Source organism: Paramisgurnus dabryanus, chromosome 19, assembly GCF_030506205.2.
Source record: "Paramisgurnus dabryanus chromosome 19, PD_genome_1.1, whole genome shotgun sequence".
In the NCBI taxonomy this organism is placed as follows: Eukaryota; Metazoa; Chordata; class Actinopteri; order Cypriniformes; family Cobitidae; genus Paramisgurnus; species Paramisgurnus dabryanus.
Window position 1 is genome coordinate 15,267,996 of NC_133355.1, and position 27,977 is coordinate 15,295,972.

At 37.2% G+C, this 27,977-nt stretch overlaps 1 protein-coding gene across 5 annotated transcripts in view; it reads left to right on the forward strand.

Annotated features, from left to right (window-relative positions):
- Positions 1-27,977, forward strand: part of csmd3b (CUB and Sushi multiple domains 3b) — a 502,030-nt gene that overhangs the window by 414,351 nt on the left and 59,702 nt on the right. For 3 of the 5 annotated variants that reach the window (XM_065290793.1, XM_065290794.1, XM_065290817.1), the window contains exons 38-49: positions 306-424; positions 591-660; positions 7,173-7,289; positions 7,380-7,589; positions 7,735-7,923; positions 8,793-8,970; positions 11,894-12,039; positions 17,989-18,069; positions 18,480-18,593; positions 21,165-21,353; positions 21,828-21,986; positions 26,502-26,690. In XM_065290793.1, the coding sequence (XP_065146865.1) occupies positions 306-424; positions 591-660; positions 7,173-7,289; positions 7,380-7,589; positions 7,735-7,923; positions 8,793-8,970; positions 11,894-12,039; positions 17,989-18,069; positions 18,480-18,593; positions 21,165-21,353; positions 21,828-21,986; positions 26,502-26,690 (1,761 nt within the window). The remainder of the gene's footprint in view (positions 1-305; positions 425-590; positions 661-7,172; positions 7,290-7,379; positions 7,590-7,734; positions 7,924-8,792; positions 8,971-11,893; positions 12,040-17,988; positions 18,070-18,479; positions 18,594-21,164; positions 21,354-21,827; positions 21,987-26,501; positions 26,691-27,977) is intronic. The other 2 variants (XM_065290799.1, XM_065290807.1) reach the window with 1 other exon arrangement.

Consider the following 27,977-nt stretch of genomic DNA (forward strand, 5'->3'; position numbering starts at 1 on the left):
TCAACTCAGCCAACCGGCTTAATATCATACCAGAATTCAGCCAAATTATTTTGTCCGGCTGAGACACCTGTTCTTTACAAAATAGAGCCAGATGTCCAGATTTACATCCATAAAATAATCAGCTAGAAAACAGCCCCTCTAGACAAATGTTTTTAGATGCCAGCACACCAGATCCTCACCGACCTACTGAATTACAAAGCTGGGATAGTGAAAACCTGAAAACGTTTACATTTACAGTTGCTTTTGTGTTATTTTATATACGTACTATATAAATAAGATGCTTGGTGTCATTTTTGTGTCCACAGCTATTGGTCTAGATACATGTCCAGAGCCTCAAACTCCCACATATGGAATTAAAGTGGGGGATCGATACATGGTTGGAGATGTTGTCATGTTTCAGTGTGAGCAAGGATACTCCTTACAGGTGAGGCTAATGCATGTAATGCATCTGACTTATGTGCATGCCATGGCCCTGTATGACTACCATAACAGGCATGATCAGTGCATTGCTGATAGTTTTTAACTGGCCAGCTGAATGGAGCCCAGCGCATTATGAGTTGGAGGTGTTGATCTGTTTTGTTTTTGTCTAGGGAAATGCCCATATCACATGCATGCCTGGACCAGTGAGAAGGTGGAACTACCCTGTACCGCTTTGTCTTGGTATGATCTTAAGAAATGGATCTTGGAATTGTGAAAGTTTTTTCCCCACAAACATTAAATCATTAAGTGTGTTTACATATACAACAAATGCTGATAACTATCTGCTGTGCAGTATTGATCGTGTTAGATGCACAACGATGATGGATTTGCCTTGCAGGGAACACATACTGATAAAATGTATCTACAGTAACATTCAATTCACTGTAAGTTGCTTTGGATAAAAGTATCTGCCAAATGCATAATGTTTTTTTTTAAAAATACATACACTTATTATAATTGATAAACATGGAAACAATCAGGTGTTGACATGCAAAGTGAAATAAGGCATTAGGCATTTACAAAAAATATGAATTATATAATCACGATGTACTGTAAGATTGTGCATGTAAACACATTTAATGGTTTGATGTGTTTCCCTGTTTTCATCAGTAAGTGAATAAGAGACACCACATGATGTTTGATTCATTTGTCTCCTCATTAAGCTTTTCATGTCCCTGCCGCTTTTATTTACTTCAAAACCTAAAAGAGTTTTCACAGTATTGTAATGGATTATCTTAGTGTTTGTTTGTTTATGTATAGAGGTGACTTTTAAAGAAAGACCATAGGTCCATAATGTTTTTATGCTTGAGAGTCTTACTTAAGCTGAACTACCCAACTAAATAATTTACTACATTTTAAATGCAAGGGCTCCCAAAACTGACATTTTAAACACTTGTTTCCTGATGCTTTTCTTGGCTCTGATGGGAAAGGTATCTTTAAGCTTGCGTTTACTGTCAGCACTAAAAGCTTTTTTCCAAATGAAGTTTAGCACAAACATTGCCAAACGGTGTGTGTGACAAATCACTTTTCTCTTTGCTCTATTTTAGGCATGGCTTTAAAGTCATGATTTACTTTCCTTTGACATTAGAAAATAATACATTATTGTAAAGTTATCACAGATTCTTTCTTTTAGCTGGCACCAAATGAAAGTCTAAATATAATGATCATTTGTCAGCCAAACAGACAGTTTGGATAAGTCAGATGTGGCTGATTCAGGCCGTTTTGGCAGGGTTTACACTTTTTATGGAAAATGAATTAAAGGAATTTTTGTGTCACCATATCAAGGTGGGGTAGAAGTAGTTCACTTTTAACATTATAAAGGTCTACATTCACTTTGATGAGGTCAGGTTTATTTCAATGAGAAATGTATTAATGGGGGGGGTCTAATAGGGGTGGCACGGTTCACAAAACCCTCGGTTCGGTTCGTATCACGATTCTATGGTCACAGTTCACGGTTCAGTACAGTTCTTGTTGTTATTTTTTCTTTAAATTTTTAACACTCCAGAAATGTATTATCTTATTAATGTATTAATTATCCATAATTTAGGATACAGTATTAAAAAAAAAAGTTATATCATGTAATCATGCACAAACTGAATTTGACTTTAAGCACATTATTGGGACCATCTCTGAGGAAAGCCAGATGAGATTTTGATAGAACAAGAGGGAAGACATTGATGATTTCAACATGCTTTTCATTTATTTGGCAAAAAAGAGAATGTGTATTGCCATCTACTTAAACTTTATGTGCATTTTTAGCACACAAAGATAACTTGCATTTATTAAAATGCCAACTTCAGTGTAGCTCTTAGATTTATCACTGAGAGGCTGCTTTAATACTGAGAGTTTATGTGGACGAGAGAGAAACATAACCTTTACACCTGTAATATTTAAATCCGTCTCTTTTGTCCACTTTTGACCACTTCTGTCCTGATTACTTTGATGGGAAATTTCAGAAATAAGATCGTGCAACTTTCACACCCTAGCAAAATGAAACTACGCGGAAATCAGCCGCTTTAATTTTATCAATGAAAGGCTAAAAATAGCGATGAATACGAAAAGACGTAAAACATTGTGTTTAGTACCTCAGAGCAGGGGCGGTTCTAGGGTCAGTGGATATCCGGGGCTTAGCCCAAAGACATCCTAGCATGTGTAAAAAATACAATTTTAATAGCTTAAAAATGATAAACGTTTTCTAAGTGGTATTATTTTTGCCAGATTAACTTTTTAATAGTCCTCATTAAAATAACAATGTTCCACTGAGTTAAACTGAGAACACTTTACACTTATATCAAAGTAGTTGTTCACCTCAAAATGAAAATTCTGTCATCTTTTTCTCCACTAATTGTTATTTTAAACCTGTATGACTTCTGCAGAACACGAAATAATATATTTTGAAAAATATTGGTAACCCTAACACTACTCCCCCATGACTTTTTTTTTAACATATTGGCTCTTTTTTTACTCTCCACTTAATTCATTGTTCCTTTATTTTATCCACAACTGTTCTCTCTTTAATATACATCTTAATTTTTTCTTGTTGGATTTCTTTTTAATGTCATAAAAAGAAACATTCTTTCACACTCATCTCTTAATTCATCCAGGATAAATACAAATTTCATCCAGGATATGTTCCTGGATCTCAAACCCAAGATTGACATCTTGTTGCAGGGCTACAAAGCTATTTTAACATAAAATACACAATATTTCTGTAAATTACATATTTTTCTATTATTTACCACAGAAAGCACTGTTTATATTGCACTGTATATTTAACAGTATAAATATTTTCTTAACCTTATCTTAAATAACTTTATATTAAAATTTGGCACTAAACTAACACGTTAAATTCCTGAGTATGAATGTATTAATGATAATACATTTTCTGCAACCAGGTAGTGTTTCTGTTTTGATTTATTTAGGATTTTGTAAGTTACAGACTTGACTTGGTTATGTTCAATCTCTGTAAAACTGAATAAGGCTACTGCTCTATGAGTAACTTAAGCACAGACACGCAAGCAAAATAATGATATATACTTCATACAATTCTTATATTGAGATGAGTGAGCTTCATAGCATACAGTCTTTTATTTTTGCACCTTTCTCCTCATCTTTCCTCTTTTCTTAACCTGGGCCTGACGACTCTATTTTTAATCCGTGTTTAGTATGTGTTACATCTCCATCTCTACAGTATTTGAGGTGTTGCCATTGAAGCTGTGACTTGGCGTGAACTAACCCCGCGCAGCTCTTTGAGTAACAGCTGAGTAACCCCACAGACAGATAACATCTTCTCTAGACGAAAACTCCAAAGTCCCGACAAGATTAACTGATTGCATGGTGGCAATGATATGATTGACGTGTGGTGCATATGAGCAATTTAAATCCGATCACGCATTCAGTTTACTCGCCGTCACGGAGAGCGCGCTCATGGTTGCGTAGCAACGAAAGACGCGCTACCTCTCACGCCCTTTGGAAGGGAAAAGAAAGGTCTATAACACGCGTTTTTAACCGTTTACATAAATAATCAAACGAGCAAGTTGACAGTTCTTGACGAGAGATTACAGTTCGGCTGTAATAGAAAATATTTTAACAGATTAAAATTAGCGCCGCCCATGCCTCAGAGTACATAAATGGTCGGAGAGAAGGCGATCTCCTGTGGCTGTTTGAGCACATTCAACCCATAGACTGCAGTTCAATCTATTGTTTTATTTCCGCTGTCATCATAAGTAACATGAAATAAAAATATGTTTCCACACACCAAACTTAAACGACGCTGGCGCATCCTCCAACTGCGGGCAGACTTCCTTTTCTCTCCCACTTGCCATTTCTACACGTAACATAACCTGCAGTACTTATACTCCAAACCAGTCACCTCTTCTTTCGCGCGAAAGGGAAACACGCTATCTGAGGTCACATACAGGGCATGAGACTACATTGCGCATGCCATGAACCGTTGAACCGTGCGGCACACATGCGCTCCGAACCGAGACAAGCGAACCGAACGGTTCAGATTTTTTTCATGGACCGTGCCACCCCTAGGGTCTAATGTTATTGCATGCATTCTTTTTAAGTTATTATTTTTGGCCAGTTTTTGCCTTTATTCAACAATGAGGTTAGGAGAGGACAGGAAAGTACAGGGAGCAGAGAGGGGTATGAGATCGGCAAATGACCACGAGCCGGGAATCAAACTCGGGTCGCCGAAAGTGCGAAAGCATCACATATCTGAGTGCTGCTCACTACACCATTGGCTCCGACATTTCATGCATTCTTAACGCAGTTAAAGAGTTGGATTCTCATGCTAAACATGAGCAAAGGTTCAAATAACCATTTGGTGTGCCGAATGCACTTTGTCAGGGTTCGTACAAGTTTCGGACAGTTTTTTTACTACTGATTTGTTGTTTAACGAGAACATTAAGTACAGTGGAAGTCCTTATATTTTGGAATAGCACACCCAAAATCAAACTTTTTTTGTGAGATAAAAACCCATCATAATAACCCAGAATTATGGGAACACAATGTAAGTAGTTTGTTGATCCGGGGTAGCAGTGGAGTAGTACGTGTGTTTATTTAACGCTGGGTTTTGTTAAAATAGGGTGGTCCCAGTAATAAAACAATCACAATCGGCACATAAGTGCATATAATGTAAATGACACAAACATGTAGTGAATTATAAGTTACTATAAACAAAATTATTTATGGTCAAACGTGTAAAATGGGTGCCTATGTTTTACCCCAGTACAGTTTCTGTTTCTGCTGATATGTGAGCTTTAATTTTTGCTCCCTGAGGGCCTTTTTACACCTGGTCACTTCATGTGTTTTCTCTGATCGGATAGGTATCTGATTTGTTAAAACATTTGTTCCTTTTACATTTGGCCACATTAATCGTCTTAACAAAACGGATATCAATCCGATCTTCTACTCCTGCGCAAAATGCAAAAACACTATTCATTATGCCGCCTTAAAAAACTTAATATGACACTTATGCAACAATAAGGAGCACTTATTGTATGTTGTACTGTATGTTGGGCAGGGGATGCGCGTCTCCTTGCTCGGCACAGAGCAAGCAGGAGAGTGATGGCACGATGATTTAACATACCGGTCCACGACGGGGAAAAGCATTAATAAAACTCTCTCAAAGTTTTATTTCTTTGTTTAATATCATTTAAGTTTGTATTTGGACTCTTTTATTGGTTCTTGAAAGCTTTTTTCTCACTGTCGTCGCTCCATAAGGCAATAAGCATGTCGTCTTTGTTTGTTTGCCTTTTTGCTGGCTAACTTCCGGTGATGTTCTTGCGTTTGGGAGGAGTTATCAACCAGATGTATTTACCAGTGGCGGCCGGTGACTTCTTTTTCGAGGGAGCTAGATCCGAAGTTAGTCACAACATGTATGTAGCCCGTCATGTGTGTGGTTTGTAATTTCAAAATATATGTTCTGCGCATCAAGTGATCCTATTTGCATCACGTGTCTTGTCAAAATAAGTGCCTGTTGCAGACGTGTCTAAAGGGTTTATGATAAAAGAGACGCTCCCGTTTGCCAGATACTCATATAATCTTATGCGTAATCAGAGTTTACTGTTAAGTGAGTGTCTTGCGTGTATTTTGTGAACGTGAGCGTCTCTTTCATCATAAACGGTTTTGACGCGTGTGCAGCAGGCACTTATTTTGACAAAACACGTGACGCACATGGTTCACATGACGCAACAAACACATATTCTGAAAACACAAGCAACACACATGACACTCTGAACACATATTTTTACACTTGTCCAGTTTCGTCTGAAATGCATCCCAGACCCCCTCCTGAAGAGGGTTCAGCGATCCGATTTAAATCCGTCTCTGAAGTTTTTTCCGATCTATTAGCTATCCAATCAGAGAAAACGCATGAAGTGACCAGGTGTAAACGCATTTGTTTTTTATTTTAGTGTTATCTACTTCATGTAAAATGAAACACAAAATGGAGATCTTCTTTGACTGTCGAGATGACGTGCCAGACACATCATGTTTCCTCTACTGCATCAATCTCCTCTATTTCTAAAGCGTCCTGTGTTGCTCTTAGTTTTTTTCTTTAGATCAATATGTCACTGATTGCAGAGCACCTTGTTTATCTTCTGTATTGCCTTGGCTCATGTTTGAACTGCCCAATTCCCTTTTCCCTCCTGTTTGAATGTAGTCCTCTATTACCGATATACTGTATGCATCAACATGGTCCGACCTATCCTCTACCATACCTAGATCTCTCATCCATGAATCAAAAATCTAATACAGTATGTGAATGGAATATCTGTTGACATCTCAGCTTGTAAACTGCTCCTGTACTGTATCTGATCTAGTCAATATACTGTATGTTTATTTCTATAGGCTACAGTCGTTCTTTTTTATGTATCTGTAGAGAAGTAAAAACAGTGCAATTTTGCAATGCAATCATATGTACCTTATTGCCAGCTATGATGTATCACCAATGGGGATTTTACTAACTAGCAAATGTCTTAATTAAACATGCATTGGTGTTTACTAGCAAAAATAAGTAGGTACTGTATGCAAACCCTGTTTTTTGTGCTAGAGTCATTAAATAATGCAAACTTGGATGCAAAAAAGGCTTGTGTTTGCTAGTGGTGGTAAAAATCTAAAGAAATAGCATTGCAATGTAACACTTCATGAGTCAGTGAAATGAATCTTTATCTGGTTATTCACAGCCCAGTGTGGTGGTGGCTTGACGGATGTTAGCGGTGTGATTCTGAGCCCTGGTTTCCCTGGCAACTACCCCAGCGGTCTGGACTGCACCTGGACAGTGACTCTTCCTACTGGCTTTGGTACATGAATGTCATTAAAACGTGCAAAAATGTATTAACTACTGTGGGACGCTCAGACTTTAACAACATGTTTTTATTATGGTGCCTAAGGAATCCACGTGCAGTTCCTGAATTTCTCCACTGAGGCGATTCACGACTACTTGGAGATACGAAGTGGGCCATCTGAGACCGGTGCGGTGATTGACCGGTTTAGTGGCCCGCAGGTTCCTGAGTCGCTTTTCAGCACCACCCATGAAACCAGCTTTTTCTTCCACAGTGATTATTCCCAGAATAAACCTGGATTTCACATTACATACCAAGGTAAGGATTTTAATCATTTGGATACTTTACGCTTGTGTGTAGGTGGGCAATCCTGTTTTCTTATTGCTTTCAGTCCTGTTTTAAACTGTACTGTCTATAATAAGGGCAAGAAAATAAAATTATGTTTTTGTCTGTTTTTCCCCAGCCTATCAGTTACAGAGCTGTCCTGATCCCCGTCCTTTCAGGAATGGTATTGTGATAGGCAGTGACTTTAGTGTTGGCATGACAGTGTCTTTTGAGTGCTTACCTGGTTATTCGCTTATCGGCGAGACGTCTCTGACCTGCCTCCACGGAATTAGTCGAAACTGGAACAATCCTATACCACGCTGCGAAGGTAGATGCATATTTTGTTGCGACATATTTCGAGACTTGGCATAAAGCAATATACTGACTTAATGCGGTATTGAAATGGAATGACCCCAGTTTTTCATGCATGCGACTGCTTGTTGTACGTTATTATAAAAGTGTCAGCAGCTGATGACATTATACACTGATGTTAGAGATACGCTTGCGAGTGAGATGCATTGCCTTATTTCAACAATATTACAAGATAATGCATGATGTTAAACAGTGCCGCACGGCTTTATGCTGAGAGCAAATTCTCGGCGGCTCTGTGGTCAACATCATTTCCCAGATCACAGTGAATCGATGTCATAGCAGAGCGATCAAAGCTGAGAGATTCAATTTAAGAGATAAAACCTATGCAGTGGATTCTGGATAACATGCAAAACGTGTTTGTCAGTGCATAAAGACTATATTCAATGTATTTTTCATATTTAATTCCCTGACCAAAAGTGTCTAGTAATAGGCAGGTTAGCAAGATAAAGTCACTGGTACAGTTTGACATTTTTCGAAATGCAATTCACTTCCCAGTGAATTGTAAGTGTTGAACTTTTCGAAGGTGGAAAAAATTACATGGTGCACTTTAATGTGTTCTATACATGAAAGTAGCCACTTTATGTAAGGGATAATGTAAAGGCAGAAATAAGCTTGCGAATATGTTATTAAAATACATATTTATATACAATTTTTGTGTAATATTAAACTGTACCTGTCAAAATGATTTGCAGTATCTGAGTAACCGCGTGGTATGGGAATAACAAAACCTGCAAATGTCGCGACAAGCCAATCAGAATCAAGCATTTTAGAGTGCCATGTAATAAATAGTAATAACAGTCTTTTCCTGCATCTCTCCTTTCAAAGCTCTGTGTGGTGGAAACATCACGTCTATGAACGGCACCATCTTCTCCCCTGGACACCCAGCTGAGTACCCCAACTTTCAGGACTGTGTGTGGAGTGTGAGGGTTCCCCCTGGAAACGGCATCTATATCAACTTTACCGTCCTCAGCACCGAACCCATCTATGACTACATCACTGTGTGGTAAACACTCATGAATGTGTGATTATGAGCTTATAATGAATCAACTCAACCTAAGGATAACCATGCCGTAATGTCACCGACCTTACACCAAGCTTGAGTGACACATGCCAACAGTACACTTTCAGAAAAATGGTCAAAAATCTTTAGTCTGGTTCCTAACTTTCACTTTTTTTCAAAAGTTACACCTTTGCACCTTACAAGTTCATATTAGTACTAGGGATGCATAACGATTAATCGCGATTAATCTATTGCAGAATAAAAGTTTTTGTTACATCATATATGTGTGTGAACTGTGTATAATAATTATGTATATATAAATATGCACACATGCATGTATAATTTTAAGAGAAAATATATATTTATATATTAAGTATTTATATTTATATATAATAGGAATTATACATACATGTATATACACATGTAAACATTTGTTAAATATATACATGCATGTGTGTGCATTTATCTATACAAAGTTATTATACACAGTTCACACACATATATAATGTAAACAAAAACTTTTATTTTACTATAGTTTAATTGTGATTAATTGTTATGCATCCCTAATTAGTACCTCAAAGGTACATATTGGTACCAAATTTATACATATATGTACTTAAATGGTACATTTATTGGACCTTTTTAAAGGGTACTGCCCAAGTGACAACTAGGGACTATTTTGGAATTTTTTTTTCTGACAGTGTATGGGCTCTCATCTCATTTGTTTTTTCTGGTCTCTTTAGAATTTACTCACTGTGCAACCAGTTAGCATATACATTTATACAGATTAGATACATTATAGACTATAAAAAAAGGCTGGGTTATTTTCTATCCAGCGTTCGGTCAAAAAGGGATGAACCCAACTGCTGGGTTTAATTAATCCATAAAATGTTTATATTTGACCCAGCATTGGGTTGAAACAGCCCAGGATTTTGGGTTGAAACATCCAGTAAAGGTTAAATTACAACCCTACAGTTTGCATTTGTCAATTTTTTACCCGATGCTGGATTGAAAAGTACAATAAAAAGTGTTTTATTTAATAGTGTCCAGATAACGATCGAGTACTGATATTTAGGTATACAACATTCAACAAGACAATTAAAACAACATTCAACAAGACTAAAATTACACATTGTTTAAAAGTTTAGTACACACAGTATCTAGTTCATTATATTGTGTTTTATTTGACTGCTTGCAAGCTTTTGTAATATTTGACTACACTGTTGAGATTTTTCTGCGTTAACTTCCCTTCTGAGATTCGTCTTGCCAACATTTCAAGAGAAAATTTTGCTAATTGGAAAACTTCACTTTATTTGCTTTCTATGGTTACTGGTTGGTCTCCTAATGGAAATTAAGCCCATTTGCTTTGGTGTCTTAGATACACACGTTAGACTCTAAAGGGAATGTGTCTTTAAAAAGCCAAATTCTTTAGGGGTTTAGCAGCCGCGCTATAATCACATTAGTAAAGAACAGTCAGACAACAATTTAGATTTTATACTTAAAGTTCTTTGAGAAAAAGTCACTAAATGAATCTCCCAGGCATTAGAGTTGGAGCTGAGATATTTTTGTAACACTTTTAAAGCTATTGATGTATAACCTACCGATGGATTTCTGAGGAAAATATAAAGTACAGTTAACCGGCAGGAGATAAGCAGGATTTGTGTCCTCACAAGCCAGTTGGCTGTTTTGGAGGAGCAGAAGCTTTTGAATAATTGTCCTTAGTATTATTGTGACACCACGTTGCAGGGGACACGAAATAATGCATTGAATGAAACCCAGGATGAATCCAATAATTTATGTCATCTGCACACTTTCCATTTTAGTGATCCCTCTTGTTCAAGAATAAATCCAGATGGTATATATATATATAAATGTCTCCAGCACACTCTGCACTCAATACACTTTTAATGCATTTTCAGTGCAGACATTGGTTATACTATTATTGCAATTTTGGTGTTGCTTTGACTTGAGGTTACATTTACTTTACACTGTTCTTTGCGGGGGTTCAATCTGTCTGAAACACAATTGGCTTAGGGCTATACACACGTGCACGAACTAGCATACATTCTTTCTCGCTCTTTCTTTGGGTGGTATTTCCTTTCCTTAGTGTTCTGCTCATATAGTGACCATCTCATGTATCATAGGCGACCTAGATAAAATATTGTCCTCTGGTTCATTAATCCAGGCCTATCGTTCAAATACAAAACGAAGACTTTAGCACAAAAACAGCAATGCGTTTTTGCAGTGCTGGCCAAAAGAAGTATACTGAAGGAAGATCATTTAATAAACTATGCGACGTAGAGAAATGAATCTATTTTGGAAAGATGGTTCTCGCTTTTCTTTTTAGTCAATAATAGGAAAAATATTGCTGTCCTCACTTAAATTCTCATTTTAGACAGTGTGAAAAAAGAGCTCAGCAATAAACTGAGGATCAGTCTTCTGCTATGGAGCACATTGTTTATTTGCCTTGTGTGTAATTGTATTGCCATTATTTTTGCTGGGCCACTAGGTTAAAGTCCAATTTTAGAGTCGGTGGTTTAGCAAGCTTAAATAATATACTACATGGGAGGTCTGTTTTAAGCTATAAAATCTTGAATTTATTCGATCTCAGTTAAATTGCACAAGTTTTTGCTGGGTAAAGGTATAAGCTTATTAGCTAGGAGTAATTTTGGAGGTAATTCTCTAAAAATTAATTGCAAATTTGGATAGATAAAGTAGGAGGCGGGAAACATGCTGAAAAGAATGACTTAATTTCCTATTAAAATGGTGCAGCACCATTTCTGTGTATTTAGCAACTAAATTGCAGTGGTTAGTAAATAATATGCATCTTTTCGCCCCAGAAAACCTGTGCACATATTTGTGAATTGGTCCATAATGATGCATATCAGTGACAATATAAATGAATTATGAATGTACTGTGTTGCAGGGATGGTCCAGACCAGAGTTCACCGCAGATCGGTCAGTTCAGTGGTAACACAGCACTAGAGTCGGTCTACAGCACCTCCAATCAGATCCTCATCAAGTTTCATAGCGACTTCAGTGGAAGTGGATTCTTTGTGCTTAGTTACCATGGTAAGAACCTCCGCACACCCGCCTGCATTGGTCCACTCGAGTGTCTCTGCTACATAAACACATCTTACCAGTTTTCATTATCGTGCATTGATTAATACATTTATGCATTTGGCAGAAAAGCAACTTACAGTGTATTTGCTATATATTTATATTATTATGTGTGCTGCCTAGGAATCGAAACCACCACCTTTGTGCTACTAACACAATGCTGTACCAACTGAGCTACGGGAATACAGTTTATTAATTCAGTTATGGCCAGATCCATCACTGGGATTGTTAATGCAAATTGTACTTGAACTGGTTTAATAAACAAACCATTTAGGCTTTGCATTCTTTGCATTTTAAGATTTGAGTCTTTTATCTGTTTATGTCAGATGGGTTCGAAGTGAGTTTCATGTTTAGATCTCAAAGCCTTATCTACTGTATACTGTATAAAACCACATACTTCACAAAATTATTGGTTGGCTTGCTGAATATTGGTTCTAAATTGTGTAAGATGCTTTCAAGCGCAAAACCTGAGATTACGGTTAGATAATTGCTGGGGTCTGTCAATGCCGTGTCGTTTTTAAATTTGCTCACGATTTCCACCGACAGATGCGGTTAGTTTCTGATGCACGAGCACTCAGTGTGGACTGCATTATATTGATGTTGGGCTGCTGAGCAGTATTTATGGTTTATGGGCTGTCGTATTGATCCACAGCCTGTGTCAGCTGTCACTCAGAGCATAATGACTCATTGAGGGAAAATGACTGTTTCAGGCTGTAGATCACGCCAACAGTCCCATAAAACACATTCAAGTTGTGTTCTCAGACTGACAATGAGTTTACTTTAAAGAATTTGAAATGCTTTCTTTGCAAATAAAGTCATGCATACCTGTACACTAAGACATGCATTCTTATAGCTATAAGTTAAACCTAAAAATTCAGTTTTTCTTACACTCTCAAAACTTCAATGTAGTAGTGTAAACTTAATTTAATGAAGAAAATTCCACTATCTTAAATATTTGGAGTTCCTGTAATATTTCTGAAATATTCTGAAATATTCCTGTATTTATTTTGTTTTAAAAACTTTTATTTTTGAGTCAAACTCAAAAGTTTAATGTGTACGTAACCAAATCTTTTTAAGTTTGTATGGGATTTGCTAACTTAATTTTCCACCCATTTTTAAGTAAAGTCAACTAATCATTTTTTACAGCGTAGGTGCTATATACAGTAACACTTAAAGTGGTTTCTAAATACCGTATTTTCCGGACTATACATCACACTTTTTTCATAGTTTGGTGGGTCCTGGAATTTCTAGTCAGATGCAACTTATTCGTCAAAATTATTTCATATGAACCAAGAGAAACCATTCCCGTCTACAGCCACGAGAGTCCGCTCTATGCTGCTCCTGTATTTATGTAATTCAATGGATTCAGTGATGCGAAATGACTTCGGGACCTTTTTGCTTGTTGTGTTAATTTAGCCTATTCAGCCTCCCAGGTATGTTCTGTATGCTATGTATCGTGTAAATAACTGTTTATGTTACTTTAACATGTACGGACATCTATTCAGCCTGCTGTTCTGTGCTATTGTTTAGTTGAATAACTTGCCTTTCCAGATTAAATATCTGTTTTTCAGCTAATATTTTGTGAAATCATTTTCTAAAAAAGCACGACATATAGTCCAGTGCAACTTATGTATGTTTTTCTTCTCCAAAACTCATTTGTGACTGATGGAACTTAAAGTCCAGAAAATACGGTAATTATGAACCAGTGAACCAGTTTTAGCCCCTTTTTAAACAGTGTAGCCTGAAAAAAACCTGGCAAACATAGAATTTTTTTTTGCTGATATAAAAGGATGAGGTGGGATATAGATTTCCCGGAGTAGTACATTTGCAAGTTCACTAGTTTAAGCTCTAAAAAACATGTTTACTGTTTTAAATTGGAGTGTAAATTTGTGTGTTGGCGGATGTGAAGTTAAAAACTCATTGTGAACTTTAACAACTTTTGTGCTATAACCAGTATTGTTTTATCACTCTTTTTTTTTTTGAGTTTCCGTGCCAGTTTTTTGTATTGCATTGCAGATTTTTCCTTTTCGGTCTGTAGTTATTTCAGACTATCAGTGCGTGCATGACATAGCAAATGAATCGTCTATATTTATTCAAATTTACCTTGGGAATATACCCCGTTCCATCATAATGAGTTAAGCTTTGATTGTTTAATTCCGAGTAAATGGAACGCTGCTTCTGAAGGACAACTTTATTATGACTGCTTTGGTATGAATTAGTAAAAATGACTAGCCAATAAATGGAAATATTCATCTAGTATTTATTATGTTATCTAATCATATTACGCCTCTGTCAGTTCTGGCAATCTGTTCTCTGATGTTGCATCCTCAAGTGTTTTAAGCCAATCTAGCTAAAGCAGCTTAGGCAGGAATCAACCGAATATCATTATGAGCTCGGAATGGGCTCTCAAATGCAGAGATCATTCCACTCAAATTCACTCAGGTTTATTAGTGGGACTTTACTCAATATTCCTCCCAGACACCAAGGACATCAAAGAGGCATCTGTGCGTTAGCAAAGCACCAGGCTGTCCAATTTTAAAGACTTAACTCCAGTCTCATTCTAATGGCTTTCAGAAACACACACGCTATTTAGTTCCACTTCCAAGATTCACTGATTTGTCAAAGGAAAATTGCATAAAGCGTATAAACTTAGAGTCAGATATACAAACAGATGAGCCATGTGAAGTATTACTTTTTTGTCTTATTTCTCCACCAACAAGTGTAACCAGGCGCTAAAATATTGCTGTGCCATATAAAAATTAAATCACTGTGTTGTGTCTGAAATTATAGTGGACATTATTGAATGCTTTTTCAATCCCATAATGCACTGCAACAACGAGTGTACAACCAATGTAGAGGCGTCAATTTCTTTTTCCACCAGTGGGTGCTTGGCACAACGTCATGTAATGCTTAGGTTGCTTAGCAACAGCAGACGCTACAAGTGCGCCCAAGCACTTTGGAAAGGAGGAGGAAAGTTTTAGATGCATTTTGCTAAAAAACTTTTGGGCATATCTGCCGTTTTTCCCTTGGTGTCCAGCCATCGGCGCCTATGCACTCATCGGCTAGCTGCTACCCCTTCACTGTGAAGCACTTGCCAAAAGAACTCCCACGTCCTGACACATAGTGTCCAAATTCACTCACTTGTTTTCATTCACTAATTCATGTGGACTATATTAGCAAAGTACTGTAAGAAATAGTGGATAAAGGTATGGAGCCATTTTGGACACAGCCATTGTATTTTTCCAGCATAGTTACGCCCCATGCTTTGTAGAAGTTAATTATAGATTGCATCTTATTCACAAAATTCTGTATAAAAAAGTGCTATTTGCTTTCAACAATGAACGTTGCACTATTAGAACAAGCAAAAAACTGACAGTAAAATTACTTTTATTTAAAGAGTTTGTTTTCTATTGAGCATTGCAACAACAGCCATGCATGTAAATTACATTCAGCACAGATTTTGTAGGTCTGTACGTATACCGTTATCTTGTTTGCATAGACTGAGTCAGGCTCTAAAACAATGCAGACGGCGCATAAACAGCACTATCAGCACAAAAGCAATTCATTCTTGATAATTCCTCCTTGGTTTGTTTGTTTCTATTGTTTTGTTTGGTTTTAATTATGCACGTCATCTGTTTTTCTCCAGTAAAGTCTATTCTTTTGGAGCTAAATGACTTTAGTAACACAGCTTTTGATCAGATTTTCTACCCTCAGCTTTCTGTCCCTTTCGTTGCCGTTCCATTTTGGCCACTTACTGTACCCCCAAAAACACAACTCAACTAAATCTCAACTAAACCGAGAAGGAGCCACGTGCTAATTAGCGTTTTTTCAGTCCTGTCTTTTAAAGCTAAACTTGGCTGACCATTAGGCAAGAGAAGACAAACCCAGTGTCTTCATCTATCAGCTCCTGATGTCCTCAAGACGGAGAGCTCTGATATCCATCTTAATCGTCCTGAATTCTTGACAATTACAGCTTCATGTCAAATCTCAAATCAGCTCTTCAGCTCTGAGGTCCTGTTGCGTTCACGGATTTCATTAATACCAGAATAATTAAAGTGCCAATTACGCAGTACATAGCTACTCAGTAATTATCATCAACACTCACAGTTATCTATATATTTGCATGGAAAAGGCTGCAGTGTTGTTATACTCACAAAACAAATCCATTACTCATGCAGTCCAGATCCGGATAATGTTCAGTTAATTCCCTCTCTTCTTAAGTGATTCGCTCATTATGTAAGTCGGCTGTTTGTGTTTTGTTCTTAGCGATTGTAACAACCCTGGCATGTTCACTTGTTAATTCATGTGTCGGCTGTGAATGTGTATGTAAGAGATGTTAAGGAGTGATAAACCTAAGTTTTGATCATGGTGAATGGTGGGATTATGGGATTGTGGGGCTTCAGAGCCTTGGACTGCTTAGGGTCTTTAAAGCCTTAGAACCCACGGCACAAGACTGCTCTTGGTTTTCTCTTTCCCTTGCCCTTGGTCGGAAAAAAATGGTCCGAAAATTTTAATAAGTCTTAACCACCAGCTGCAGCATTTTTTATGATTTTCACAAAAGTTTAATGCCTTCCAGAAAATATTCTTCTTTAAATATATAAACATACAATATATCCAATGAAGTAACAGACCATTTTCTTTAAAAAAAAAAAGTTTCATCCTACCTTTATTTGTTTTCTTTTATCATCTCTCAAATATGGCTTTTTGAGCAAAAAGCTAAGATAATCCCATTTTTGTGAAGGACTTTTGATAGAAATCAGATTCAGAGTGATCCTCAAAACATACACAGAGTTTGAAATGTGTGCCCTAAGGGATTCCTTCTGGGTTTTATAAGTTGGGTAAGAGCGCCACCTTGTGTATAATAGCGAAATTACTGAATGCCGGAAAAACTTGTCATTGGCAGGGAAGCGTTTTATCTTAATTGACGTTAACTTGTCAATGGCGGGGAAATAGTTAATATATAACTAATTTTTGTTTATTTTTAACCAAACAAAATGCAGCTTTATAAATGCATGAATAAGAAATTGATGTGACTTGTTTTAAATACACAATACACTTCTTAAGGATTGTGTATGGGGAGTGGTTTTCCATTTGCCTCAAAACATGCAGCATGAAGTTAAAACAACTTGGTTTTGCACGTCAATGAGCTGTGATAAGTTGACATAACTTATAAAAACAAGTTGAAATTGTTTAACTTAATTTGTTAAGTTAAAGTAACATAAAAATATATGTTTTGACAGAAATGCTGCACTTTTTTTCAGTGTATGTAAACTGAGTATTCACTTTAGGTAACATAGACTGTAAAAAAAATATGGACGGAGTTTCCATGACGTCACCCATAGGTTTCCGCGAGTCACTGCGCAACACCCACAGATATCCGAAAATGGGTAAAGAGGCGGGACGTGGGTGAAGCTAAGGTGGCTGGTTGCTAAAACCACGCCTGCCTAGCTTGACTCTAATGACAGCAGCGGCTGTTCAACCGTCACTCAAGTGGCCACGCCCTTATTTATGCTGAATTTAAGGCTTAATATAATTTAAACGGATGAGTTAAAAAAAAATTCACCCCCCTCACAGTTGTCATGAAGGGCAAAATTAGCTATACAGACCAAAAACAGGCTGTAAACATATTATTTTCTGCTGTAAAGCTGGGCATTTTAACATGGGGGGTCTATTGGAATTGGAGCCAGCCTCTAGCGGCCAGTCAATGAATTGCAGTTGAAATCACTTCCGTATTGGCTTCCTCAGAGAGATCGGAAGGTTGCCCCTCCAGTAAACCACACACACAGATGCTCGGTTGCTTTTAATTGCATTTCAGCATTTGCAACTGTCACACAGGCTGCATGCAATGCTTAAAATCTCTGAAATCTAAGTCTTTCTAATTTCATCTTTCCTTCTTTGCAGCCTACCAGCTACGGGTCTGCCAGCCTCCACCTGAGGTGTCAAACGCAGATATCCTGATGGAAGACAATGAGTTAGAGATAGGTAAAAAATCACTGCACTGCACATAAAATAGTAAATGTTACGCATGTTATTATGCATTCAGCTGGATTCACCTTGCCATGTCGCTTAGACACAGGCATAGCATAGAAACGTTTCTTTGAGAACACACCAACGTGTCACGCATTGGACGTTCTTCAGATTGATTATTTTCAGATAGGTGCTAAGCTGGATGTGGGTGTTGTCATGCAATAAGAATTTAAGCAATTTATTAGACCCTGCTGCATACGCCGCTGTTTTACACTTCAATTATCAACTCATTCAAGTAAAGATTAAAATATATATATCGCCACATATCTGCCATCTATTTCTATTAAAGGCATGTGGGTTAGCTGTCCCACCTAATTAGACAGATGCTTAATCATCACAACCCTCTCTCTTGTTCTCCTATTCAGGTGATATTATCCGGTATCGATGTCACCCCGGATTTACCCTAGTGGGCAGCGAAATTTTAACATGCAGGCTGGGGGAGAGGCTACAGATGGACGGAAATCCACCTTCCTGCCAAGGTAGACGTTCATTTTAACGTCATATGCCACAGCTTTCATTTTACTTTCATATTAGGGTAATGCGGCTATCACATCTCCTTTAACACGCCGGTGCTGCACAACATGGCACAAAGTAAGGGTTAAAGGTTTCAATGTGCATGTTGCCATAGAAATGACCAGCCTCCGCTTAAAAGTAAATCACAAGTTATCGGAAAAGCGAGACTATGAGCTGAAATCACTCAGACAAGTATCATATATGTAATGGAGGATAAAATGTGATCAAAAGCCATATTGCTCATAGGCCATGAGAGCTCAGTCATTCCCCATCACCGTCCCTTCCCTCAGTTTCTGCGCTGTTGAGCGATGCGTTTCTCACTGAGTTTAGTGGCTCAGACAGCTGCTGCCATTAATCTTTCATGGCTCCATCCTTCTCTCAGCTTTCCCATGAGAGAGCACTCACTTTGTTAGAATTTGTCCTATGCTTAGATTCAGGAAAGTGCCTGGAAACGGTGGTTCAATCATTTGTCATGCACATTAAATCAGAGAGGAATAAACAAACTGAGTCCTCGTGAAGTGTTTTTGCCGAGTATAAAACATTTCAGGCTGACTTCATGAAAAATGGTGGCTTTATTTTTTTAAAGCGTAAATGTGAGAGTGTCATTGCCCCCTATAAAGTTTTTTTAAGAGATATATGGTGCCAACAAACCAACTGTTGATTTTCTACTTTACTTTAAAATAGAAGTCACTTTTATTCATACATTTAGAGAAATCTACACCATTTTGAAAGCATTAAAAGCAAAGCGTTTTATCAAAAAGATAGGTTTAGGTTTCAAGTTCTAAGAGAGTTTATGTATTGAACAGCTGTGTCATTAAACTGAAGGACTGAAGAAGTGTTTAGCTCAATTTACAGTGGTAGCACAGTTTATGGACACTTAGCCACCATTCAAAATGTATAAATCTCTTTATCGCATTATACAACAAACTTTCAAGATATAGACTATTTACTTAAATAAGTTAAAAATAAGTTATAAAATATTATATACACAGTATTGTTCACAATAAGACTGCAAGACTTTGTACATGTCTGAAGGAAATAAGCTCCAACTGGGTGATTCTCACAAAATCCAGATTTAGAAGGTGTCCAGCATCAGAATTTTTAAAAAGCCCTGCACATATAAGAATAATGTCTGAACTTACTAATACTATAACCATTATTTGTAAAGGATTTAAAAAATATTTCCTATAGAATTATGTAAATTTTTTTAGATTGTCATTATCAAAAATTATCATTACCGCAAGATGATATTACATTAAATATATGCATTTACAAACTCATGTTTAGGTAATGAGACAAACAAAATTTTAATTTTTATCTAGAGAGAAAAAATAAGAACTGCTTACCTGGCAGCCATCTTTAGTGTCACAGTCAATTATGTCCCTTCCAACAATTTTTGTTTTTTTAAATGTTAGTTCCTTGAGGGCTTAAACAATGATTGAAAATTGTTGCGGATGATGAGAAATTTGGTCTTGGACACATTTCTATTCCTTATTATTGTCTCTACATTTACCAATATTCACCAAATACACATGTTTCTTTACTGTAAATGTTTATAGTATAAAATGCAAGCGTTTTTTTTTTTTTTTTTTTTTTTTTTTAATATTTCCATGTCAAAGAACCCAAATCCATTCATGGACCCGTTGCGGTAATGAAAATTTTCCCCTAAATGTGGAAAAAAACTACAAAATTGGTTGGTATGATGTCATTTGAAATCATGTGCAAAATAGTACATGAAGAGATGTTTGTAACTGTATGCTTCTTTTTTTGATAGCATTTACTTTTTTTATCAAAATGTTTCATGACATTATTATTATTCATAAGTCTTATTTCGCAAGAATCACCCACCTAATTGCAAAAAAAATTGCACTAGCTGGGTGTCCATCCCCCTAATGCGCATTTTGAAGTTTCGCAAAAGATGCGAGTGATGGAAACAACAAATTTCAAATAAAAATCCTTTAATCTGCAAAAATTGCGAAAAATAGTAAATTGATGGGCGATTTGTGAACATTAAACCCATGTGACTGAACATCTATCTGTATCCGCTGACATTGTCTTTCCCATATATGGGGCTCAACATCATCGCAATGCCCTTTCTGCTAGTGCCTGCATCAAAAATTAAAAGATGCACTGCTAGTAAATGTATAACTTGCCAAATTGTAACCAAATGCAGTCCTGGCGTGCCTTGTTTTATTTACTGTTGGTTTAATAGGTTACCAAAACCACCGCCATTCGCTCTAACAAGATGGAAACACACCTAATTTGCATTTGTCTGTTTTTTTGTGAATTTTAAAAAGATTCGCTTCATGATTCAATAGAAGCCCTGCTACTCATAATCTAATTTTGAGATTAGGGGCATCAAAGTTTGATTTCACATTAATTTCACATTAATTTGAATCTTTGACATGACCTTAGTGAATATTAGAGATAATCCTGTGTATTATTTGTAGTGTTTCCACATCTCTAATTTCTTTATAGATAGATGCTCTGTATACAATTAATAAACAATAAAATATGTGTTTGTTTTTTTTCCACAGTGCAATGTCCTGCTCATGATGTACGATTTGATTCATCTGGGGTGATTCTGAGCCCAGGATACCCAGACAGTTATCCCAATCTACAGATGTGTTCGTGGAGCATCAACGTGGAGAAGGGTTACAATATCACTCTCTATTTTGAGTTTTTCCAAACCGAGAAAGAATACGACATTCTGGAAGTCTTTGATGGTAGATGTTTTCTCATTTACATGCTGTAATATTGTTCGTTTTGTATGAATAGTAAAACGAGCTGATTGCAGGTTCCAGAATTTAAATTAGGCAAGTGGCAAACCAAAACAGTACAAAATTAATATAAAAGCAAAGCAAAACAGTGGACCTCTAAGTTTGCATTTAACATTTATTTTCGCTCTTAATAACCAGCAACTCATTTTTGGGTCACAACTTATCAGTCGAGAACCACTTGTCTACTAAGAGTCGATATTCTGCGAGTCGTCCCCAGTCTTCGCCAAAAGACACTCATTATTAACGTTTTGTCTGCTTTGGCTGCTTTCAAGATATTTCCCAAAAGAAATGTGAAGAGCGACGTTGAATTGTGTTCCCCTTAAGCGTCAACCTACTTTCATGAGTTTCATCTTTTCTGACATGTGTAATTGGATGTAACAGTACTCCTGAAAATTGTCTCTCATACTTTTTCATTTGAAGGACCCACAATTCACAGTCAGACACTGGCCACACTGAGCGGTGACCTTCCCGGACCCTTCAACATAACCACCACCGGCCACCAGCTGCTCCTGCGCTGGTCAGCCGACCATGGCACCAATAAGAGGGGGTTTCGTATCCGCTATGTCGGTGAGTATCAAAGTATGTATCCACTTAAATCTTTTTATTGCTTGCACGATTTCCTTCTCTCGTGTTGAATTTGTGTACGCATGCATGTTGTGGGCTGCGAAAGAGTTAGTGTGTTTGTGGGTAGTTGATATAAGAATATCTACTTTACTATTTTAAGCAAATGTCATTAAGCTGTTTTTAATTATTATTCATGCAGCTTTTAACCTCATAATAATTTAGAGGAATGTTTATGCTTCTAAAATGACTCAGTTTAAATAAACTAGTACAAGCAGAAAACCATCAAAGAGTTTTCATACAAGCTATAACTTTCTTGATGTAGGTGGAAAACATTACATTTGATTGCATCAACTACCCATCTACGTATACTTTACAGTCAAAGTTGAGTATGTGTATGTGCATGTGCCAGTGCCGATTACGTTTTTTTGTGTGTAAAAGTGACTGTGTCTGTTAAACTTAGACATGCAGTACATGATGGATTTATTTTGTCTTCCACGCCCAAGAGAGAAGTACACACTTCCTTACTGCAAAGTGTAGCTTATGTATGTTTGACAGCTGACCTTTGCAGCTGGGGTCATGCGCTTTAAAGATTTTTGGAAAATCATACTGACACAAGAGGAAACTGAGACCCACTAGCTCAGTAATGCAATGTGTAGTGATACTACAGTTACCACTGTGGATATCAGACATACCTGGGGACCTCAGACACACATATTGCTCCTTGCCTCAAAATTCACTTGTGTGTGGTCGGCAGTAGCAGAGGGCTTTCGGTGGTCACTTAAGGAGGCCTTTCCCTAGTGGTGGTTTTAGTGATAAATTGCTGCTTTTAAGAAAGATGGACTGAAATGCAGCAATCACATGGCCACTACCAACTCTAAACCTAGTAACAGTGATCTAACAAGTATAATGTCTCTGACTGTATGTGTTGTCTTCTGACTAGCATGGTATTAAACATTGACCGGTTGTTGGTAATTTGGCAGATTTTTGGCATATTTAAAAAAAATCGGCTTTGGCAGATTTTGCTGCAAAATTAGAACGATTAATAGGCAGGCACATCTGCGGGCACCTAAGCATTGGTGTTGAACTAGTGACGCCGCTTATTGTTGCCTGCAACTTAAAGGATAATTCCGGTATTTAACACTTTGAGTCTCATTTCTGGTTTGTTTTGGATGAACTACAGTGATGGACACTGAAATTTTGACAATGGGTCATGTCTTGACTTTTTGACTTGATTAGAAGCGTCTCTTGACTGCTTCAGAATGGAAGTCAATGACCATGCACAAACATCTCATTAAAACAACACTTAACGTTCATTTTCAAAACTGTGCTACTCACCGAGTGGTTTGTGGTGTTAAATAACATGAAATGTTACATTTTAGAACGTTTTTTTGTCATAAAATTTCTTTGGGGGGCGCAAAGGAATGCACCGTGCACAAGGGAAAAAGTTTGAGAACCACTGCTCTACATAGTATAACATTGATAGACCATACACATTTTTTTAATTTTGGAAATATACCTATAGTAGAAATCGTAGCAAGACCAAGAATTGAAATAAAATTTTTGTGGAAACTTTGATTTTGTTTGTCAACTTTATACAATCTTTGATCCCAATCTTTATACACAATCTTTCTTGTGTCATATACTTTATTGTGAATTTTATGGGTGGTAGTGTGCATATCAACTATGCAATCGCCTTTTTTGCTTAAATGCAAATTTTTAAAACTTTTTGAAGTCTTCAATTGATCCTTTAGTGTCTCCAAATGGCCTTTTTAATCAGAATATTTTGGGCAAATATTTCAAAAATTGTATCCAAATTGTGACCGGTTGTAAGCAGTTAAGCTTTCAATTGTTCAGAATTCCCTATGTGTCTAAAGTTTTTCCTTACAGTGAGTATCTTTTTGTCTGTGCTTAGAAGCTTAGTTTCAGCAAATTTTCTAAACTGCCTTTCCATCAAAGAGTCTGAGTCTTTCCATGAGGCCCATAACTGCCTGAGGGCACCAAGCACCGCTGAGCTTCACTTTGCTTTTCTATCTCAAGCCCTAAACTCAGAATTACTTATTGTTTGACCCACACAAATCCTGGCTGAACTTGCATTCAAACCAATGTGAATTTAGTAGCAGTAAAAACTACTCTTTGACCTGCCCTTTTCTGTTTAAAATGAGCTTTTGTGTCTCCTTTTTTTGATTGGTACAGGTTAGAATGAGGTTATGTTAGGCTGTGCTTCAGACAACCTTTGAACCGAGATGAAATGCAAACTGACATCCCACGTTCCCACGGCTTTTAGGCTTTAGCATCCTGTCAGTTGTTTTCTTCTGAAATCAGTGATGAATGTCTTGTTCATTTCAGTAGTTAGAATATGAGAATTTCCACTTCCACAGGTTAACACTTTGTTTTTAGTTCAAAGGCTGAGCATCAGTCTTTTGTGAGACTTGGAAAGACCAAGCATAAGGTTATGAAAGGGTTTTCCTGTTTGTGGAGTTTATTTTTGGTTTCTGTCAAGGTTTGTTGCCAAGTTTGATTGACATGGTTATTGATGTGTCTGTGTGTGCGTGTTTTTGGTTTCCAGCGGAGTGTGTGACTTACAGTGCCTTCAGAAAGTATTCAGTCTCTTTATAGTTTGATCCGGTTACACTGTCAGTTTTTAAAACATTGAGATATTTTATCCTTCTTCATTTATCACTTCAGTCCAAAATGACTCATTCTAGAATACCAACTTTCCTCTATACTCATTCCCTTGGGTCGTTGCTATGTGCTTTGGATCATTTGAGGTCTTAGCACTAAATACACATCACTGGCATGGCTAATTAATACGGATGGTCATTTAAGATTTGTCCTCATCCTTTTTTACAGTCATTTCTCAGTTCTTTCATAAAGCATGATGAGATATTTAAATACACAACATAAAACATACATTTGACTATGACTACAGTAGAATATAAGAAAGGGACCTTATATACTTTCTGAACGCAGTGTACAGTACATGCATGTCATGTCTTTATATTTTATTATTGAACTGAGTAAATTTTTTCCACTATTAAAGGGGCACTCCACTTTTTTAGCTTAGCACAATCCATTGAATCTGATTAGACCATTAGCATTGCGCTAAAAAATAACCAAAGAGTTTGAACATTTTTCCTATTTAAAACTTGACTGTTCTGTAGTTACATGGTGTACTAAGACTGACAGAAAACTAAAAGTTGCGATTTTCTTGGCAGATATGGCTAGGAACTATACTCTCATTCTTGCGTAAAAATCATAGACTTTACTGCCATAACATGGCTACAGGAGGCACAATGATATTACACAATGCCCGAAAATAGTCCCCTGCTATTAAAAGTTACCAAGGGGATTATTTTCGGGCACTGCATAATATAATTGCACCTGTTGCAGTCATGTTACAGCAGCAAAGTCCTTGACTTTTCCGTCAGTCTTTTGACACGATGTAACTACAGAACAGTCAAGTTTTAAATAGGAAAAATATCGGAACTCTTTGGTTATTTTTTAGCGCGATGCTAATGGTCTAATCAGATTCAATGGATTATGCTAAGCTATGCTAAAAGTGGTACCGCCAGACCCAGAGATCAGCTGAATGGATTCCAAAACTGTACAAATCAAATATTTATTTCTAGGGGAGCTGGAAAATGAGCATATTTTCAAAAAATGTGGAGTGTCCCTTTAAGCAGTGTTGTAGTCCAAGACCAAGTCCACATTGCTTTATCAGGACTCGGACTTGACACTCGATCTCTGTTCTTGGTCTGGACTCAAACTCGAGTTGGACTCAACTACAACACTGGTATTTAGTTATAGTTGTTTATCATTATAATTATTTGATGTACTTAAGAATTGAAATATGCATGATTTGCATATATGGTAAATGCAGCTTAGAGTTTAAATGCACATTTGAAATTATTTAGTTGCCTTTGTTTACAGTCCATTAAAAGAAATTAAAATTTTTCAAACTATAGTGTAAATGTTAGATAAAAAGTGAAATGAACTTTGACTGGAGAACTAAAGAAATAAAGTGAATTTAGTATAGCAGAAGTATAAAGTCTACACTATATAAATTGCTGGAGGACATATGCTGGCACCATATCTGATAACTTTCCAGTTTAAATCCTAAGTGATATTTCTTTTACACCTTCTGCCCTATAACTTTCAATTTGCCTTAAATTTACTGGGAGAAAAAGTAATAAATCAGATATTGTGACCTTTTCACAAATGATAAAATATTCATCTCCAAAAAATCAGATCTGGCCTAGAAAATAGTCCTTCCAGAAACACCACGCTGGATGAGGCACATAGGAGTTTTACTTTCAGAATTATTATAAGCAGAAAGAAAAATGATTGCTTAACAGACATATAACCTATTCTCTTCAGCCTTAACAACACTATTGATTTGTGTTGTTAAGGCTTTTTAACTCCTATGTGCTTGAATGTGCTCTGTCACAGTGCTCTGATCAGAGTGTTGATTAAGGAACTATTGGGGTCCTGTATCTGTCTGTCTGTCTGTTTGTCTGTCTGTCTATACAGCGTTATACTGCAGCACCCCAGATTCTCCCGTCCATGGTTTCATAAGCAGCCAGACAGGAGGACACTTAAACAGTCTGGTACGCTGGGCATGTGACCGTGGATACCGGCTTATTGGAAAGGGCACTGCTGTTTGCAAGAAGACGCCATTCGGCTTCAATGCCTGGGACGCCCCTGTTCCTGCTTGTCAAGGTAAGATCCAGAAGATCTAATCTTCAGATCTATCTTATTGATGTATCTGTGCCATTCATAATGATTCACCTGCTTCCTAGCTGTGCACTAATGCACCAAACTGACCTCTGTTCCCTCAGAAAACCACAGGCCTTAATACCTCCACTACTGGAGCTTTCAGTTTGAAGAGTAAAGGAAATGAGAAACACTGTTGTTCCTGATATAAGCTCTTTAATTAGTGTGAGGTTATTGTTGTTACTAATAGCTGTGATTGGTTTTGAGCTTCAGCATTGCTGACTGCACATAGACTCTTGAGTAGTGTTGCTTTCGTCAACGAAAAGTATGACGAAATATAGTCGTCAACGAACCTTTTTCACGTGACGAAAACGAGACGAGACGTAACGAAAATGCTGGTCATGTGACGATGACTATAATAAAATGTATAATGCAATATTGTTGACGAATAAAAACGAGACTAAAAGTGGTTTACAAAATAAAAACTAAGCTAAAATGTCTCTTCATTTTCGTTGACCAAAACGAGACTAGACGAAATGTTATAACGTTATTTCGTCTTTTACCCATCTCAGCATCTCCGCGCCCCCACCCCCTGACTGAAGGTGATCACGTGTGTTGTTGGCGCTGCGTAGATCAATCAAAACATGAAAGTACCGCGAGAGTGAGTAGAAAGCATGCGAAGCAGTCTGCTCTCGCGATGCTTTGATATCATACGCCTCCATTTGCACGTTAATGGGCATTTCAAACAGTGTACGCGGCAACCGCGAGACATGCGGAAAGCGGAGAAACGGGGGCGGTTACAGAGGTGAAGCGGAGTTGGTCCACAAGCCTTGCTCGTGCACCTGATCCTCTCCCTTTTACGGACACGACTCTTCATGGCAGTCGCTGTTGAAGATAAACACATTTCCACTAAATGCTGCACAAAACGCTTCCACTGCATGAGAAAAGCTGTAGCCGCGCGGCGATTCCGACCGGGAAGATGCAGCATTCTGGCTCCAAATGTAAAAGAAAAGTCCAAAATAAATCCCGTGCATCACTTTCAGGTCAGTTCAACAAGCCTGTTGAAATCTATAGCTTTGATTGCTGACACCACCAGTATAACAATGTACAAATTTATATCATGTAACAGTTGTTTAAATGACATGTGCTGCGTTGCATTTTGAAACATTGTAAATATATCTATGCTAAAGACATTAGTTGTTTTGGATATGCTTAATAACTACACTTATTTATTATTTAAATAAACAAAACATACTTCGCTAAATACTTGAGTATTAAATCAATCAAACACCT